This window comes from Sander lucioperca, chromosome 9, assembly GCF_008315115.2.
Source record: "Sander lucioperca isolate FBNREF2018 chromosome 9, SLUC_FBN_1.2, whole genome shotgun sequence".
Lineage (NCBI taxonomy): Eukaryota > Metazoa > Chordata > Actinopteri > Perciformes > Percidae > Sander > Sander lucioperca.
This window is the reverse complement of record NC_050181.1, coordinates 34,713,956-34,732,631: the sequence shown is the minus strand read 5'-3', so window position 1 is coordinate 34,732,631 and position 18,676 is coordinate 34,713,956. Positions and strand designations below refer to the sequence as shown.

The 18,676-nt window shown below is 39.6% G+C and overlaps 1 protein-coding gene across 2 annotated transcripts; it reads left to right on the top strand.

Moving 5' to 3' along the window:
- Nucleotides 1–790: 790 nt before the first annotated feature.
- Nucleotides 791–18,518, top strand: znf644a (zinc finger protein 644a). Of its 2 annotated transcripts, none has more exons than XM_031298027.2 (6): nucleotides 791–1,045; nucleotides 6,419–8,918; nucleotides 9,622–10,215; nucleotides 12,296–12,421; nucleotides 14,291–14,393; nucleotides 17,651–18,518. In XM_031298027.2, the coding sequence occupies exons 2-6, from the start codon at nucleotides 6,422–6,424 to the stop codon at nucleotides 17,844–17,846; spliced, it is 3,516 nt and encodes a 1,171-aa protein (XP_031153887.1). In that variant the 5' UTR covers nucleotides 791–1,045; nucleotides 6,419–6,421; the 3' UTR covers nucleotides 17,847–18,518. The 2 variants fall into 2 exon arrangements, with proteins under 2 accessions (XP_031153887.1, XP_031153886.1); XM_031298026.2 differs by having other exon boundaries at nucleotides 804–1,106.
- The last annotated feature ends 158 nt before the right edge of the window (nucleotides 18,519–18,676 follow it).

Below are 18,676 nucleotides of genomic sequence, written 5' to 3'. Positions count from 1 at the left end.
ATGTGCGGTATATATTCAGTTTGGTAAATCCTACGATCTACAAAGCTAACGTTAGCTCAAGTTGGCCTAGCTAGCTGCTGAGGTTGACTCAGCAGGGACTAGAAATCCTCTCTGTTGTTTATTTATTTATTTTGTCCCACAACATGAATACAGTTTGATATATATATTTTTTTCTGTTGGTGACGTTGTATAATCCAAACTGTAAATCGCAAAATTATACTAGAGTGTGGTTTAACTTGTTTTGCTTTAATATTGCTAAAGTATGTAACAACCAATTTATTAGCACATTTCGACCAACAGTATGTTACTGCAGCTAAATCATATAATGCATCCTTAAACTAGACAGAAAAAAAATATATTGGCTTTAGCTAACTGTTCTTATCAAAATTTGAGTAGGGCAATTATAACAGATGATTCAAGTAAAGTTCATTTAAAAAAATGAAATTGTTCACACCACACACAATGTTTTCTGTTTAAAACACACGAGGCTGAACGGGCTAATCACCGTCTACGAAAGCAACAAAGACCCGAAGACAACCATGGGGGGTTACATCTCTGCTCTGTTGGCATAACGTTACAATGCTTGTCTGTGCGTCAGTGACAAGTTTTATAGCACAACTCAATGTGTTCTTTAATTGAACAAACCAAATAATAACTGAAGTTTCAATTTATTTTATCAATTAAAACGGCGATTAACCGCCATCAACCTAAAAAAAAAAAAATCTGCTACTGAAAGGAGATGGTCATTAACTCGTTTTTTTATGCCTCCTATCTGGAGTGAACCATTACAAATATTTCGGGGGGGGGACATGGCGCCGACTCGTGGCATTACGTGACGAAATTATACGAGACAGTGAGTTGCGTAACTTTTTAATTATAGCTGTTTTGTCAAACAGTAACAAAAATAAACTTAATAATTGGAGCATATCTTTGTTCTGTTAATGTAGAGACAATTGTATGTACGGTTACCCGCACAAAAGAAATGATCTGTCCCACACCAGATCACCACGGAAAATGGCGACTGTGAAATAGATGGAAGACGAAAGTAAGAAATTATTCAATGCAGCGTTTAAATTGTGCCCTGTCTCCATCCGCACCGCTCGGAGGTAACGTTTGTTTGTTTTTAATCATTGTATTGATGTCTGTATAGTGAGTAGCGAGGGGCGATTGTCATTAGCTATAGTTTAGCCTGAGGAATAGGTTTTGGTATGGATCAGCCTTAATGGAATGGTCTGCAGCTCCAGCAAGCAGCATCCAACAACACAGCGTGATATAAACGAAATGCAATGACACCCTTACGGGACATAGTGTAAATAATCCAATTTGCTCTTTACGTAGGTAGCCTACATATGTAAACATATCATAACTGGGGGTTGGCATATAACTGAACTAACGTTACTGTGTTGAAAGTTTTAGCTCTGTACAAAATCCACAACCGCTCATCAAAAAACATTACGGGCTCCATCTCTTTGCAGTTCTGGTGCTGCTGTAGATGTTAGAAAGACCTCTCTCTGCCACAGGAGTATTCACTTGGTATGACACTTTTATTGCCCTTCAAATCCAAGACCTCTCACTCCTGCGACCTTGTAGTGTTATAAATGGCCACAATTAATCATCTGAGCAAAGTGTAAAGTCGGCTATATATTTAGCTATATTTATTTCGTAGTCAATCAATGCTGATTGAGCCAAGAAGTTAACTCTTGTAATATTGTAAGTAACTAAGCAGTTTACTTTTACCTCAAACAAGCACATCAACCAAGAACTACCAATTGCAAACTGTAGCTCGTAAAACATAGGTAACATTCAAGACACTATTGGTCTTGTAAAAGGCCTGAATGTCACTGTTACGCTTCAGACCTTTGCTAAAGCATGCCTAAAGTTGTAGCCTAATTATAATCTCTACCAGATGGTTAAACATCTTAACCATTACTGATTTAGATTTGCATCTAGGGCTACAACTGATGATTTCTTTCATTGATTAATGTGTCGATTATTCGCTTTATCACTTGGATGATACTACAATGTCAGAGAACAGTGAAAAATACCCCTTACATTTCCTTAAATCCAAGGTGATGTCTTCAAATTACTTGTTTTGGCCGACTAACAGTCCAAAATTTAAAGCAACACTATGTAACTTTTAGCTGCAGCTGTAGTTCCAATGAGACAACCTGTAGGGGGACCGAAACGGCGGGTAGCGCGAGCTGTAGTTCCAATGAGACAACCTGTAGGGGGGCCGAAGCTGAAAAAGTTACATAGTGTTGCTTTAAGTCTAAATTAAAAAAAAAATGTAAGCCTCACTAGCAGCTTTTAAAGCTATTTCGAGTGCAAACCTGCATCTCGCGAGGTTTGTAAATGGCTAACACAATTACTTAAAAAGGCTAACATGATTACTTAGATATGCAGTATAATGAATATATAACACAATCCAAAAATGAATGACAACAATCAAGGGGATAAATGCTGAGCTGAACTATAAATCAATTATTGCGCAGTAGGCATCTATGGCGGGGCCAGTGGAACATCTACCACAGAATCATAAATACAATTTTACCGGAGAAGTGGCTAAAACATTTAAGAGTTTGTCCTGAGTACACTCAGTACAAACATGGCAATCAAATACATGCAAGTACACATCCCTGGTAAATTACTTTGTATTTCTATTGTTTACCTCACAATCGTTACCAAAAATACAAAATAGTTCCCGCCATGACATCTTTTCAGAGTTGTAAAATCCTGTCACAGCCCTCTGATTGTTTTTTGTCTAAATGCCTGCTATCACCATACATTTATACAAATACAAACAACCTCACGACGAAATATAATAACATTAGGGATAAAATTAGGGATGTCCTGATCAGCTTTTTTGGCCCCTGATCAGATTTTGCGGTCTGAAATAAAACTGCTAAGTATCACTGGTGCCACTGCCAAATACAGGCGTGTATGTTGTGTACATGGATATATAAAAAATAGCTCCAATGTATCAAACTACAACAGAGCTCAATAGTGTGGTTCCAGAATTAAAAATCCGATCCTTCATTTTCTCCATAAGGATTTTTGATTATCTGTCATAATGTCTAAACCATCCGAGGTAGACTGACCACGAGCTCCAAGAATGTGAAACGAAAGTTTCTGCTCCTGTAGAAGCTAGAAGTCCATATGAAATCAACCTTGTTTTAAGAAAACATGTTTTATTCACGATCTTATGGAGAAATACTACACTACCCACAATCCTAAGCGTAATAGTAGCGTCTCTGGTGGAACTCCCTGTTACCATGGAAATGTTAACGCACCTGCGAACGGCTAGAGCCAGCTTTTACCATGGAAGTCTATGATCGTTTCTGTACACAGTTTGTACCTTTTGCCTTTTTTGAAATATTATTTAGCTCAGAATCACGTTTCATGGTCACGATTCATCTCGTAGCCGGTTGGCTTGGTTCCAGGCTTAACACTCTTTATATAAGCCTTTAATGAAACGTCAATAGAGATATATTAAACAAGGAAAAGCTTCTGAAAACAGAGCTGGTCACTGTTGAGCTCTATTGCCATGTTGATGTAGTTTATAGCTTGCTTAATTTCTTATTGGGGCTAAACGTTAGCTTCAGTGTTGTGAAGCTGAAATTACTGTAGAACAACTGGTAACGTTAGCTTAGCTCTCTAAACTTTCCAATAGCCTGTTTAACACTGCTAATAAGAAATATGACAATGTGATTAACATAATGTTTGTATATTAACGAACAAACTACTACTAGTGTCTGACGGCAATTTACTGCCAGGCGGTCCTGTGAAGGAGATCAGTAGCAGTGGGAACACGGGTGAGGGGGAAACCGCCGAACTGTGCACGCTGTTTGTTTAACGTTACTAGAAAGTTCATGTGTTTTTTGGGGTGACAAGATTAATATCCAGCAGAAAGTCTGAAAGAAAACTAAAACTGCGCTGCCAAAATTTTGCATATCAAGCCGACAAAAGAAGTAAACCAAAAAAGACGAGGCAGAGTGTATACACCTAACCAAAGAGTTATTATAACCAAAGATACTAAACCATCTCAGTTATTTTTGTGAATAACAATTTTTATTTAATGTTAACACAATACACAAAACATACAATTTGCAACATGAACATGTACCCACCCCCCTTCGTCATCACCACCCACCCAGACAAAGATCAAGAAAAAAGGACAGTAACTACAATATTCAAGACCATACAACAAATATAAACTAAATAATAAAATAAACAACTAAATAAAAGTAAGGAAATTTGTGTTTGGTAGATTATTTCTCTGTGGTAACAATGCTTTTTGGCAATAAATCTTATACTGTTGGAAAGCCTGTTTAGTTCCCTTTCAAATGGTGCCCCATTTGTAAGGAACATGCATTTGTGGGATGAGCAGCAGCGCTGAGTATGTGGGGTGCGCCCATGAAAGATTTGCCAAATCTTCTCTGCCAATGCCAAACAGCTTATTCTGCCATTGACTCATTTGGTTTTTGGTGGATTGGATGATTGAAGTTTGAAGAAACAAGACATATTGGCAATTGAACAATGTATTCATTTCACAAACAGGAGCCTCAGTAGCGTGTGGAAGAACCATACACAGCCACAACAGCCTGGCACCTCCTCCTCATGCTGGTCACCAGCCTGGTCACACACTGCTGTGGGATGGCATCCCATTCTTCAACCAGCATTTGTCGCAAGTCAGCCAACGTGGTTGTGTTGGTCACTCTGGCATGAACAGCACGGCCAAACTGATCCCACAAGTGTTCAATGGGGTTGAGGTCAGAACTACTGGTTGAAGAATGGGATGCCATCCCACAGCAGTGTGTGACCAGGTTGGTGTATGGTTTTTCCACACGCTACTGAGGCTCCTGTTTGTGAAATGAATACATTGTTCAATTGCCAATATGTCTTGTTTCTTCAAACTTATATCATCCAATCCACCAAACACTAAACGAGTCAATGGCAGAATAAGCTGTTTGGCATTGGCAGAGAAGATTTGGCAAATCTTTCATGGGCGCAACCCACATACTCAGCGCTGCTGCTCATCCCACAAATGCATGTTCCTTACAAATGGGGCACCATTTGAAAGGGAACTAAACAGGCTTTCCAACGGTATAAGATTTATTGCCAAAAAGCATTGTTACCACAGAGAAATAATCTACCAAACACAAATTTCCTTACTTTTTGTGCTAAGTTTAGTAACAAAATAGACAAACTATAAACCAAGTAAACATAGGTATAAATGACAACATCATAAGCTCATCATACACGTCTCTCCCCAGCACAAAGCTTCCTATGAGCTAGGGCTGGGCTATATAAAGAAAATCAAATATCACAATATTTTTGACCAAATCCTTGATATTGGTATTGAAACAATATTGCAGGATTGACAATTGGTGCTTTTACAAAATATTTACACAATGCGATTCGTGATAAATAATCATCAGTGATGTGTATATAATTATTTAGTGGGTAAAGGCAAATAATAAAACAGCTAGAACAGTACAGAAAATGACATCACTTGTAATGTGTGCTACTGTAATGTAGCCTTCAAAACCAGGAAAAGGCAACACTTATGTCATATTACAATATTATGATATCCAAAATCTAAGACGATATCTAGTCTCATATCGCGATATCGATATAATATTGATATATTGCCCGGGCCTACTATGAGCCCTCCAGAAAGCTCAAGTATCCCCAGTGTAACAATTCCCTTTTCCAACCAATCCCTCCGAAAAAAGGGTAAACCGTCTCTGTTATAACCTCACTGCAGGTAAAGAGTCATGGCTTAGAGGCGCATTACCGTGTCCACATCACCATGTTGTCTGTAGTCGCTACACTCATTATGAACTTTCTCATTAGTCTCAGTCAGGAGTGGCTGAGACAAGTGCGACACCTAGTCGTAAAATTCGGTATACCGGTTCGGTCCGGTGTTAGGCTTGATATCAAACCAGTTTGAAAATGTTTACAGCGGCCGAAGCCTACTAGAAAATAGAGCTGCACACCGTTTTTCTATAAACAAAGTAACTAAAAAATGTCTTCAGCGTAATACATTCAACTTAGTGCAGCTAGCATTTAATATTTAGTTACAAAAATAAATCACAAATCCACTGAGTTCTGTATGAGATTGCAAGTGGATGTTGGACTGTTTTTGCTTCCACGCTGCTGACATTTTAGACATGTTAATAAGTATTGCCAAGTTACAAATTGTGCTATGTTGACGTAAATGATCGGAGTAAGGTGATCGGGGTGACTGCCAATACTCAATCAGCTAAAAAATGCCCATACCGGCTCCAATCCAATACTTGCGATCTTGATGGGGACATCCCTAGTTTCAATTTAACCTTTGGGATGCTACAGTGATAACTGTGGATTTTGTAGTCAAACATGAATATCTAAGAAGGCTTTACTTTTCTTTTTTCAGGTCATGGCAGCTGAAATGTCATGTCTGACAGGTGTTGATGAAGACAACAAAGATGCAGATCCTGAGATCAATGCTCTCACACTCCTGCAAGAGCCAGTGAGAATGGCACAAGAATCGGCCTCTTGCACCAATTCTTTTGGCAAGCCTTCTCTGAAACAAAACAGTGTCCTAGATGTTCTGTCAAACACAGATATGTTGTCTCCAGTTGGCCTGGGAAATGGACCTTCTTCACATCAGGCTACACAAGCGCATGAACTCAACAGCATCTCCACAGAGAAAGAGGAGGCAAAGAGCATCACCCCACTAAAAACTGTGCAGGAAATTGATACTGCAGGGATTTGGGGTTTTGATGTAGACTCACCTGAGAACTCAGTGGATAATTTTAGTGGTGCCAGTGACCTTCATTGGGACCCTCACAAAGAGTTTATGCAGTTTCTTTGGGAGAACCATGGTGATTCCCCTGGTGAGGAGCCTAAAGATGAAGTCCTTCCTGCCAATAGCCAAAGGAGAAGGAAACGGAAAATGGACATGGTTGTCATGGTGGATCCCTCAGAAGACCTTTACCCTGATCTGAGCCGCAAGTCATCTGAGGATTTGTCTGATGCTGAAGACCAAGAAGACTCTATTACTGTCAGAAAAGTCAGAAAGTCAAGGAAGTTCTCCCAGTCGCAGTCATCACCAACAGGGAAAGTTTCTAAGTATCCCAATGGAACTGTAAAGGCCATCAAGGAAATTCTTTACAATGCACCTGCAAGAAATTCACATGAGAATAATATAGGTCATGGGCTTTCACCATTGAAGGGGAGGCTCGCCATGAATTCCCATTCAGAGGACAAGCCATCATGTTACCCTTGCTCAAAATGCAAGCTTATTTTCAAGAAAGAGCATCATTTGCTTCGTCATATGAAGTCTCATGTTGACTCTCCGGATATTTCGCCAAAGCCTTTTATATGCCGAGAATGTGGACAGTCCTTCAGACAAAGTGGTTCACTTATTGAGCATATGTCGACTCACACGGAGAAAACAGCAAGACTCCACACGGAGAAAAAAGCAAGACTCACTGAAGAGATCAAATGCGTGAATGACCAGAAGAAAGAGGATAAAAAGAAGCTTTTCTGTCCTCAGTGCCCTTTTGGTACAAACTGCCCAAACACATTTGTTCAACATGCGAAAACACACGAGAAGGACAAGAGAAAGTTTAGATGTGACAAATGTAGCTTTAGGAGTCTGAGTGAGAGTGATCTTAGGAGACATACCATTATGCAGCACACAGTAATTACTGTTACAAAGCAGATCCAGAATGATGATTCTGAAATCTTTTCCTGTAACATTTGTTCTTATAGAGCTTTCAGTGAAAATGTTTTTAAGAATCACCTTCTGCGGCGCCATCAACAAACCTTTGAGGAATACGAAGCTGCGCAGCGTCTTGAGAAAAATGCACAACCACTTCAGGAGCAGCACATGCCTACTAGTAAAACTCCTGTAGAAGATGCAGAGTTTATGTCTAAAATCTCTATAAAAAATCAGATCTCTTCTAAAAGAGCTTGTTCGCCTAGTGAGTCCAATGACATTGCAGACCTATTCAAAAATAGCAAGATTAAGAGAGGTCTCAAGTCTCAACTAACAGAATCAAAGCTCGACAAATCCATCAATGTTCTCCTGTCCCGACAAAGACATGGAAAGAAAACTGCAGAACAGAGGAAGGAAAGCAATAATCGCAGCACATTTGTTCAGGATTCCATAGGTGACAAAGATGGCTCTGATCAGTTCCCAGGAACATTGAGTGTCAAGGTTGAAGATTCAGCTATATCCCCAAATGGCCATAGGGTGTCATGCAGTCCAGCAGAAGGAGATCAGTCAACAGTCAGAAAGTCACCGTCTAAAAGGAAGATGTCCACCCCATACCGCAACACCTCTGACCAAGACTCATGCTTCATCTTACCAAAACCTCTGCCAAGTCCCAAGAAAATAAACCAAGAAGAAGAAGAAGAGGAAGTGTCAGACAATGACGAAAAAGACATTTTCCAGTTTAACGATACAGATGGCAACACTGATCTTTTTGACAATGGTATTAAGAAAGAAAATCAAAACATCATTTATACCTATAGCAGAAGAATGTCCATGAGGGGTGCTCTGCAGGCGTCTAAAAGGCTGTTTGAGAAAATTAAGACTGAAGATGAAGACCCGACAGAACCTGAAATCAAAGAAGAATGCATAGAAACGGAAGTCTTTCAAGAAACCTTTGACTCCCACCAAATACCATTGAGGGAAGACTTTACAGAGGATTTGTCAGATTTGGAATTGGACCGCAAGAACTGTCCATACTGTCCTGCAGTCTTTGAGTCGGGTGTTGGATTGTCCAATCATGTCAGAGGGCATCTTCATAGGGTTGGACTGGCCTACAATGCACGCCATGTAGTGTCTCCTGAGCAGGTGGCTTCTCAAGACAGGAGGCCACGAATTCGAAGGAAAATTTCAGCGATCCGGAGATTGAAAAAAGGTACTTGCGTACTTATTGCATGTTCTTCTATGAAAGGGAAAGTGCTTTATTACAACTTTGCTTATATTTTTATGACTCTGGCCATTGTGCTATCCATTATTATTGAGAGTTAAACTTAACAAGTAATTGCTAACATTTTGGGATGTGGCATCTCCAAAAATAGGTCCACTGGGGCAACAAACAATAAGGGGTCAAATAATCAAACAGGTCTTAAACAAACCCTAGAGTAGTCAGATTTATTTATATGACAAGATAAGAGTTATCACTAAAATGATTGCTGTCCGTCATGTTCCAGATTGACTTCTTAAATCCACTATTACTTGATGTACCCAGCATAGTTGTGCACACTTTGTTTTTTCTATGAAATTAAAGATTATTAGAGACATTATTGGTGTGCTCACTTTCAGTTCTACCTCCAAATAAAATTTTACCTATTCTGGAAAACTCAGCTTGTTACCAACCTGTATTATTGTATGTTGCCCTATTGGACCTGTTTTTATCTAGGCACGTCTGAGATCTTAGCAATTATTTTGGTAAGTTCGATGTTCTCTCGACCGATGAGAACCAAATGGGCAGGCCAACGAAAATACAACCCAAGTTTTAAACTGGGTTTAAACCGTAGTTTTCCGTTATATGTGCATTGATGTTTACATTTATCATATCATACTTGTAATGTTTATGTTTTGGATTTTGTTTTTTTCAGCATTACAGTTGGAGTCAGAATCTGAAACTGTAAAGAGCATTCACTCCTGTCCATTATGTGGGGACTCATTTGATAATAGGACTGGGCAGTCCAACCACATACGAGGCCACCTCAAAAAGCTTGGTAAAAGCTTTGCAACAAAGAACAAATCCCCATTATTTTTACTCCGGGAGTTGATGCGCGACAAGAAGGAGTTCCAGCGGGCACTTCAAATTCTGGGAAAGAGACGGAACCATTTCCAATACGGTGCTTCATCAAAGCTTTCCACTGTTGATCATTTCATGCAGCCGCCAATTGGAATCCCAAAATGTAATTCTATTCCAAGCACTTGCACTGATGCCAGACCACTAATGCCCACGTTTTCTTTAGTGGAAATGGAATCTGAAAAAAGGCAACTAGAGACTAAGTTGGATGTTAAAAATTCCCTCTCTGGCACGACTGCCTTGATAGGAATTCTGAAGAAGAGGAAGTGTCAGGAAGACAGCAGAATAAAGGGGTCATCTCAGATGTCAAAACACATGCTAGCAGTTTCTTCAAACAGTGAGCACTGTTCAGGATCAAGAGTTGCATCTTCACTGCCAAAATCAATATGCGGTAAGTAACTTCCTCATAGTAGTAACCAGTGGGTAAGACTGGGAGTGGAATTTTCCTGAAGTGTTTTGATTAATTATGGAGAAGTTCTGTAATTTCTTAAGTTCTGTAATTAATTCTCTTTATACTATTTTGTTTTGCGTAAAAAATAATGTTAAAGGTCCAATATGTAATACTGACAGCTAGTGCCTAGTGTTTAAAATCGTTACTGCAGTACAAATTCAAAATACTGGAGAGAGTCGTCTCTCCTGCCCCCTCCTCCCCAGACTCGAAGTTCACGTTGGTTGCCAGGCTGATACCGGAGCATCCACAACAATGTTGCTAGAAGCTTGTCTCACATAGCCAGACATTACTTCACAGCACAGCGGAGTAGCTAACGTTAGATGCTGGCTATATTGACAGTCATAAAAGCCCGTGCTCACATGGAGCTCTGTACCCAGACACACTTTTTTCGGCTTAGAATTACCGTAGGAACTGCTAAAAATCACACAACCTCGCCATCCTCTCCACACGCCAGGCAGACACACTTCCTCGGCTTAGAATTACGATAGGAACTGCTAAAAATACCACTACCTTGCCGTCCTTTTCCACCCAACTGAGCACACTTTATTGGCTTAGAATTACGGCAACAATCGCTAAACACACTGCAAACTCAAGGTCCTCTCTTTCCGATTTACAGCCCCCTCTCTTGGCTTCAAATAACTCACCGTTGCCGGCTACAGCCGCTGAACAGGCTACACGTTGTAAACAGCCGTGGGTGCTTGCCTGGTCCTCCGGTAACGTTAGCCGTTAGCAGGGTTAGCATGGCGGCGTTAGCCAGGACCAGTCGGGATCACTTCACTTTTTTTGTCGGGTAAAATCAATCTCTGTTGATCCTGTTGGTTTGTTTGCTGCTTTTATGGCTGTACTAACCATACAGCTGTAGCGCGCTGGGTTTACGTTTTTACAGGTATATCTGGCAACCCGACCTGGCTGACAAACTGGGCAGTTGATAACAACAAACAGGCCAAAACACAAACAGAAATTCTGTCACGGAACGGAAATTTCAAGAGGAGAAAATACTGGCATTAGCATTGTAGTCAGAAAAGTATTTTAACTTAGCATGTTTCCTTAATATCTGATGACGCATTGGGTCATTTTTGTACAGTACATATATTACATATTGGACCTTTAAATATCTCTTATATGCTAATAGTAAATGTAATAGCAATATACTACACAAAAATATATTCAAAGGTGGAGTCTGCGATTTGGTGTGGTGCATTTTATTTAGAGTGAGCACTGTGCTGGACTTTTAGCAGAAAAAGCCTTTTAAATGCTACATTGCTTGTCAGCAACTTGTCATACGTTAACTTAGGAGTCAATTTGGCTTCATGTGCACTGATTAATAGGGCATGCAATTAACACACTAGTCATAATTTTGTTTTAATGAAAACCCAACTCCTGGCGGTTGCTCCTGGTGTTCTTCACCACTGTTTTTGAGGAAAGAAGTATTGAGAGTAAGAGGCGAACCAGCTTTAAAAGTGAAGTTCTGTGTAGCCCAAATGTATGCCCCATGTGAAGACTAAATAACTATTATATACTTGGAAAAGTAACTGATAAATATTTAAAGAAAGTCTAAACAAATATTTTGTTTAAATTTGAGAATGAAATTTGAGACCTTACCATCTGTGGTAAGCTGTTTTGAAGCAGATATCTGAGTACTGAACATCAGATTTCTATTTGTTGTTGAAGGGAGGTGTCATCAGCATAAAGGCATAGAATGACATAGCCAAAGCACATGGCCAAAACTGACGAGCTTGTTGCATATAATAATGCAGAAGAATATCATTATTTTTGACTTTTCTCATAACTTTCATAGCAGACGACCGAGTTTGTAAAATAGAACAAAGACAGAACATGTTTCAATACATTTCTTAATCTTACACCGTTGGATTTTTATAAATGATAAACTTGCCACAAAAAGGGAAGGAAGGACCTGTTGTCATTAAGTCCTATAAATCAACACCACTAACAAATAAGCATGATCATATTTATGTTTTTAACTTATATGTTTGTCTTGGTATTATTTGTGTTTTTACAGAGAAAGGTGAATTCAACAGGAAGGTGTGCGTCCATTGCAATGCAACTTTCCACAGTGGCGTTAGCTTGTCTAATCACCTCCGGGCATATGCAAAACGAAAAAGGACAGCTGTACTTGATGGAACCAGTAAGTGTCATCAACAACAGTTTGAGTTAAAGACAGATAAAGTGGTTTCAAGTGTGGTTATAGTTTTTCAAAACTTCACGCAGACAGCGTTTGCTGCGATATGATATTAATGGAGAGGCGAAAGCGGTCGCAGTGCTGTTAACGTTACACTTCCTCTGAGACAAGCAGGCACAACAGTGGTTTCTATGCCCTGGTGACTGACTGACAGGCTGAGGTCGTAAGGCAAGGCAACTTTATTTCTACAGCACCTTTCAGCAACAAGGCAATTCAATTAAATTCCTTTGCACTGAAGTTAGTTCTCCATTAGTTCAATGTTGACAATAGGGCAGTCACCAAGTTTATTGTTAAAGGTTTGTGTCATTTTGCAGTTTGCACTAAAAAGTCTTTGTTTACATTCCTTTGCATTTTAGTTAGTTCAATATTAGCCTGTAACCAATGTCATTTGTTTGTTTATTTATAATATGTCCATGTTGTGGCAAAAAGGTTTCTCTTTTTTTGTTAATTTTTGAAGTTCGGATTGATACCAATCCTGAGTATCTGACTGGCGCACCCCTGTCCAAAAGCACAACCAGTTTTATTAACGTTACTCTGAGTGAGCAGTGTTACCAGATTTTTTTTAATTTTGATAACTATTTTGATTCACAATTAAGGTGGAAAATAAAAGTTTTGTGTTTAATGTATTTTTGTTGATGTTGAAATGGATTTTAAAACATATGGTATCGAAAAAAAGTATCGTTAAGGAACCGGCATTGAAACTGAGGTATCGAAATTGGCACCGGATCAAAAGATTTTGAACGATGCCCAGCCCTAGTTACCATTGCTCAGCAAATTAAACACTTTGGCCTTGTTGTGCAGAAGTAAAAGTTCCCGTCCATCTCCGCAGAGACCCGAGGTTCCACTCGTGATAGTGGTGTCCCTGGTTTGGTTGTGCGTTCCAATGAACATAATTGGCAGTATTTGGGAGGTGGGAAAACCAGGATAGGTTCTCATCCTTGTTGCTGCACCAGCGACTCGTACTATTCGATACTTCTTCGAATCAAAAAGGATCCAAGTACTTAAAAACTATGAATATAGAGTTTTCAGAATTGTCCCTGTACCCAAATTCTTCAAATTCACAAATAGGGAAATTTGTCAAGACTGGCCAAAAATTCACCGTGTGAAACACAGACCTGCCTTTAGACGCAGACACAACACATTTTTATATTCACTGTTTCTCATCAAATAACATCTTGAGGCCTAACAGACCCATTGAATATACAAACGTATTTCTATTATTGACAAATGAAATCCATTCACCTCCACTGTATAGGTATGGCAGCAAAAGTCTCAGACTGATACCTCAAAGCATAGATAAAGCCAAAACTGTCTGTGGGGCCAGATACCACAAGAGGTTGTGACGTCCAAATCCTAGTTATAATTAGTGTACCGGTGGTTATTTGTGTCCTCCCCAAGGTAAGGATCCAGAAGGGCGTCAGCAAGTGAGATATTGCAAAGATTTGAATTGTGGAGCTTGGTGGGTGCATCCGTAGGAGGGAGGACCTCTTCATGGCAGAAAGCCCTTCAGGGCCTACTTTTCCTGCAGGCACATTTCATCATACTTATATCTTGGGCCTTGAGACACAGAGCCAGACCATTCACCTCACTGGCACAAGGCCAAAACATAAGCATGATTAAAGCCAGGGCTAATCCAAACTGACTGATTTACTGAACTGAACAGAAAACGTACTATTGGTGGAACAGCACATAACATCCAAACCTTCTAGTGGTTATCGTAGACTTTGTGTCCATTTGAAATGTTAAAATTAGCAAGGCTGTGCTGTAATCTCAAAGGTAGAGCTGTGAATTAATAAAGTTAATTCTGTCCTCCAGCATTTGACTGTAAAGCAAGGAGGCAACGCTCAAGGCCTGGCTCAAAGAAGAAGACACTGCCCTTACCACAAACTCCAGAGGAAATGTACAGACTCACCTGCAGGTAATGCTTGTATTTTGTTTTTAATATACTTAAAGGTATAGTAAGTGATGTTATTACAATACACGTTTTGTCAAAATCAGTGAACATCTCCTCACAGTCACCTAGCTCTCTGTTTTCTGTGTGCGTAAAAAAAAAAAAAAGGAATTCGGTGTTAATACCATAGACAGTATATAAGAGTGGACCAACAGATCCCGTTGCTCTGGACGGAGACCAGTGAAGGATATTAGAAGCACTTTTCCGGTGAGGGCTGAGCGTTACTGCGCAGCCTCCAACTGAGAGAGACGACGTAAATGTGACGTGAGCAACCTGTCTGAAAGTTGTAAGTCTTCTGGTAGCTGTGCCAAGAGAAATCTCAATCATTCCCAATCTTGCAGAGACGGAGAGCGTAGGTATATGTAAGGAGATAACATGGGCACAGGCTAATTATTGCTAACTAAAATGCTAGTTAACATTAGTAATTAAACTTAAACAGCTAATGTAAGTCGAAACTGCCTGCGAGCTCCTCCTGTACTAACGGTAATTCCTCTACTATGTGACAGTAAGTCGCGTGGTTATGACACAATCGTTAGCCTATTTTTACAAAAACGTCTGCTATGGAGCCATAACGTGAGATACAAGGTAATGGAGCCTTTTATACATTGTCGTGTTTCTTTAGAAATAAACAATGGACAAATAGAGTCTTTAAACGCTTTAAATGTAAAGTTATTCGCTGTCAAAGTGACGTCAAAATGAATGGCAGTCAATGGAATGCTAACGGGGGGTGAGTGCTTATTAGCATCAAAATGGCACCATAGGAGGTTCGGGTTGTGAGGAGACGCTTACCCCCTTGGTTAATACACAATATGTGTATTATATGGAAAATGAAGGAGTGCAAGAGCCACAAAACACTGTTCCAGCCAATCAGCAACAGACAGCAACATTTGATGGTAAGGGGGGGAGGCAACATTTGAATGTGCTGGCCTGTAGTTCTCTATCTGTGAATCTGGGGGGCGGAGCTTCTAAAGGAGGGGGTTGTATTTGTTTGGCAATTGAGTTCAAATATCAACAATCTTTGTGCAGAATGACTTACTGCACCTTTAATATACTATTTTTAAATACAGTCCAACAGACTTCAACAGTTACCCTGGGCAACCAGATTTGGACCACTGTCAAATCTTTGTTGTGGTCTATTTGCTTCTGTCACCAACCATTTTCATTTATTTATACAACAAAAACTGCCCAGATGACAGAGACCTAGTGTCATAGATGTACTCCAGAAATGGTCAAACTGAGTGTGGAATTATATGTCACAAACAAGCATTATGATGATCTTGCATTGCAAAAATAACGGCTGAACCAATAATGGGACCACTTAATCCAAACAATTCCAGCAAAACAGCAGAGGCCATGTAAATAAATTGTCAATTGACAGTGAACACCAAGGTTTGCAATATGGACACGGCACATGACTTGTGACAGTAGTAGCAGTTGTCTTAATAATACAGTTTGTTTAAAAGAACTGTTAAAGGGGACATATCATGCCCATTTTGAGGTTCTCACCTTGTATTTTGGGGTTTTACTAGACCATGTTTACATGCTTTGATGTTCAAAAATACACATTATTTTTCTACCTGTCTAAATATACCTGCATTCACCCTCTGTCTAAAACACTCAATTTTAGCACCTGTCTCTTTCAGCCCCCCTCCCAAAACAAGTCTGCTGTGTCTGGCTTGCAAGAAAAATATAGCGCACCTTTGCAAAGGTAGTTCTCAAGCCGCGGATTGAGATACTCAGATGGAGGGCGGTATATTCTAATGAGCCTGCATGTGACATAGGAAGGGGAGCCAAATCTGAATAACTTATTGAATCCCATGTTTTCCATGTCATCTAATCAGCCCACAAAAAAACTGACTGGGTTGCCTTATTTCAGTTTGGCACTCTGGATACCCAAATAAATGTGCACAAGCACTGAAAGAGTGAGTTTTTCTTGATATGTCCTCTTTAAATCTAAACCTAAGCAATGTGTTTAGTGAACTTCAGAATTGAGTTGGCCTCTTTTTTTTAAAAACCTTTCCTGTTTATAGTGCACCGATGGAAACATCGAAATCTTAACAACGTGAAGTGAATCCGATTCATTGGCAGTGTTATTCTGTTTTTACATTCTAATATGTTAACTGTAGAGACAAATGCCCAGGTGGTCCTAAATGAGTTCCTTGTAAATGTTGTTCAACTACAATCTGACAAGAGTCTACAGCCATGCTAGCAGCTCTAGAAGGCTGTATTGACACAGTGTCAGCATTTTGACATGCTCACAATCTCTATGCTAACATGCTAATAATGTTTAGCAGGTGTGAGGTTCGCCATCTTAGTTTAGCATGACATAACATTTGCTAATTAGCACTTAAAGTACAGCTGAGGTTGATGGAAATGTTTTGCAGGTTATTTGGTCATCAACCAAAGTATTAATACAAATGCAAATTTGGACCTGGTGGTGGGCATTAAGGGATCATCAAAGTTATTACAAATAATCCTGAGGGGGACATGACTGTCTGTACAACATTTCATGGCATATTCATGAAAATAATTTTAGTCTGGATCAAAGTGGTGGAACCGTCAGAGCAATATTCCCATCCCTAGACACGCTGCCTGCATAGTCGAGCTGTTAAGTACATTTGGATTGACAGCTTTTTAAAAGCCCAAACCCGTTTACAGCCCGACATTATTCAAATGTGCGCACGCAGTTTTTTTCTGTCGTACTTTAACAGAATGTCGCATCTTTTGCATTTCACATAACTCACTGGCTCATTATTCTTATTATGCACATGGTCAAAAGTTTTCCACCCTCAGACTTTGCTTTCTTTGCCAGTGCAACCAAAACGTTATCGCCAGAGGCCAGCCTCCGTTTCACCTCCTCAGCATCCATTTTCGTTCTAATCGAAACGCATCACCTGACTGCTCATTTACCGCGCAACCCGGAGCACAAGCCTGAGCCCGGCCCGAGTACTTCTTTAGAAATGAAATAAATGTCAGGCTGACTTTTAGAAAACAATTAGTTTTCAAAAATGTCTCATGATATATTGTCTCTAGAAGTGCATTATTCAACTTTTTGTTTTTGTTAAAGAAGGAAAAGAAAATCGCAATACTTCTAGAATCGCAATAAATGAAAATCACAATACAAATCGAATCGGCACCCATGTATGGTGAAAGAATCGAATCGGGACAAAAGCTTATCGTCCCAGCCCTAGTATATTATCATCAATCTCTTCATCTCTTCACAGGTTCTGTGACCTCGTCTTCCAGGGTCCCTTGTCTGTCCAGGAGGACTGGATTAAACATTTACAGAGACACATTATGAACACTAGTGTCCCTCACACTGGGCTAAGCATGGTGGAGGTCGCCTCGCTGCCCACGGACCCCCCGACCCTCAAGACTGACCAAGACCGCTCTCTGACAGCCGCACATGCTGCCTCATAAAGCCAGTGGGGACCTTTTTAGATTTCACTAGACTGTATGTGTATGTACATTGGATGTTCTTTCACTTTTTTTTTTTTTTTTGTCAATGAAATACTGGCCAAAAGTACAAAATTGCTCAATGATGGAGATATTGTACACGTTTGGACATTTGGATAGATGAAAAAAATGAATTATTTTGGATATTGTTACCCTTGTTCTGTTTTTACATGGTCCATTTTTTTGGAAGTACAATTCCAAATGGACGGACTGTTTTCTTGTTTTATGCAGTAATGTAGTGTGGAATCCATTTCTAATAATGAAGACAACTTTTACCTCAGATTTCTCATGGTTTGAGTCCGTTTTTGTCAAAATTTGGGAGCACCTCTCTTCTGTATCAATATTCACATTTAAAAAATATGTAGAATCATTTTTCTTTTGTATTGCAACATGTTCAAATTCAAGCCCTCAGTCTCTGTTTTCCGGCCACAGTTGAGTGAGATGAATATTTTAACTGAAAGTGACGGCACCTGAAAGCTCACAGTTCCAGGAATCACAAGCGGAAAAATGAGCTACTACAGAAGAACAAAAACAAAAATGTCTGCAAACTTGTTATGCATAGAAAGTGTTTTATAGTATTTCAGTAACTGCATTGTTCCTAATACAAATACAAAATTAAAACTGAAGGTGGTTAAGAAAAAAAAAGACCTAACAGGCACAGCCAGTGCTGACAATGCCCGTCATACATGTCACCTATATTTAATGTTTAAATATACTGTTTTGAGATAATTTAATTTTAAATGTACTATATCACACAGATACAATGCTTAAAACATGTGTGTTGTTCTAAATAA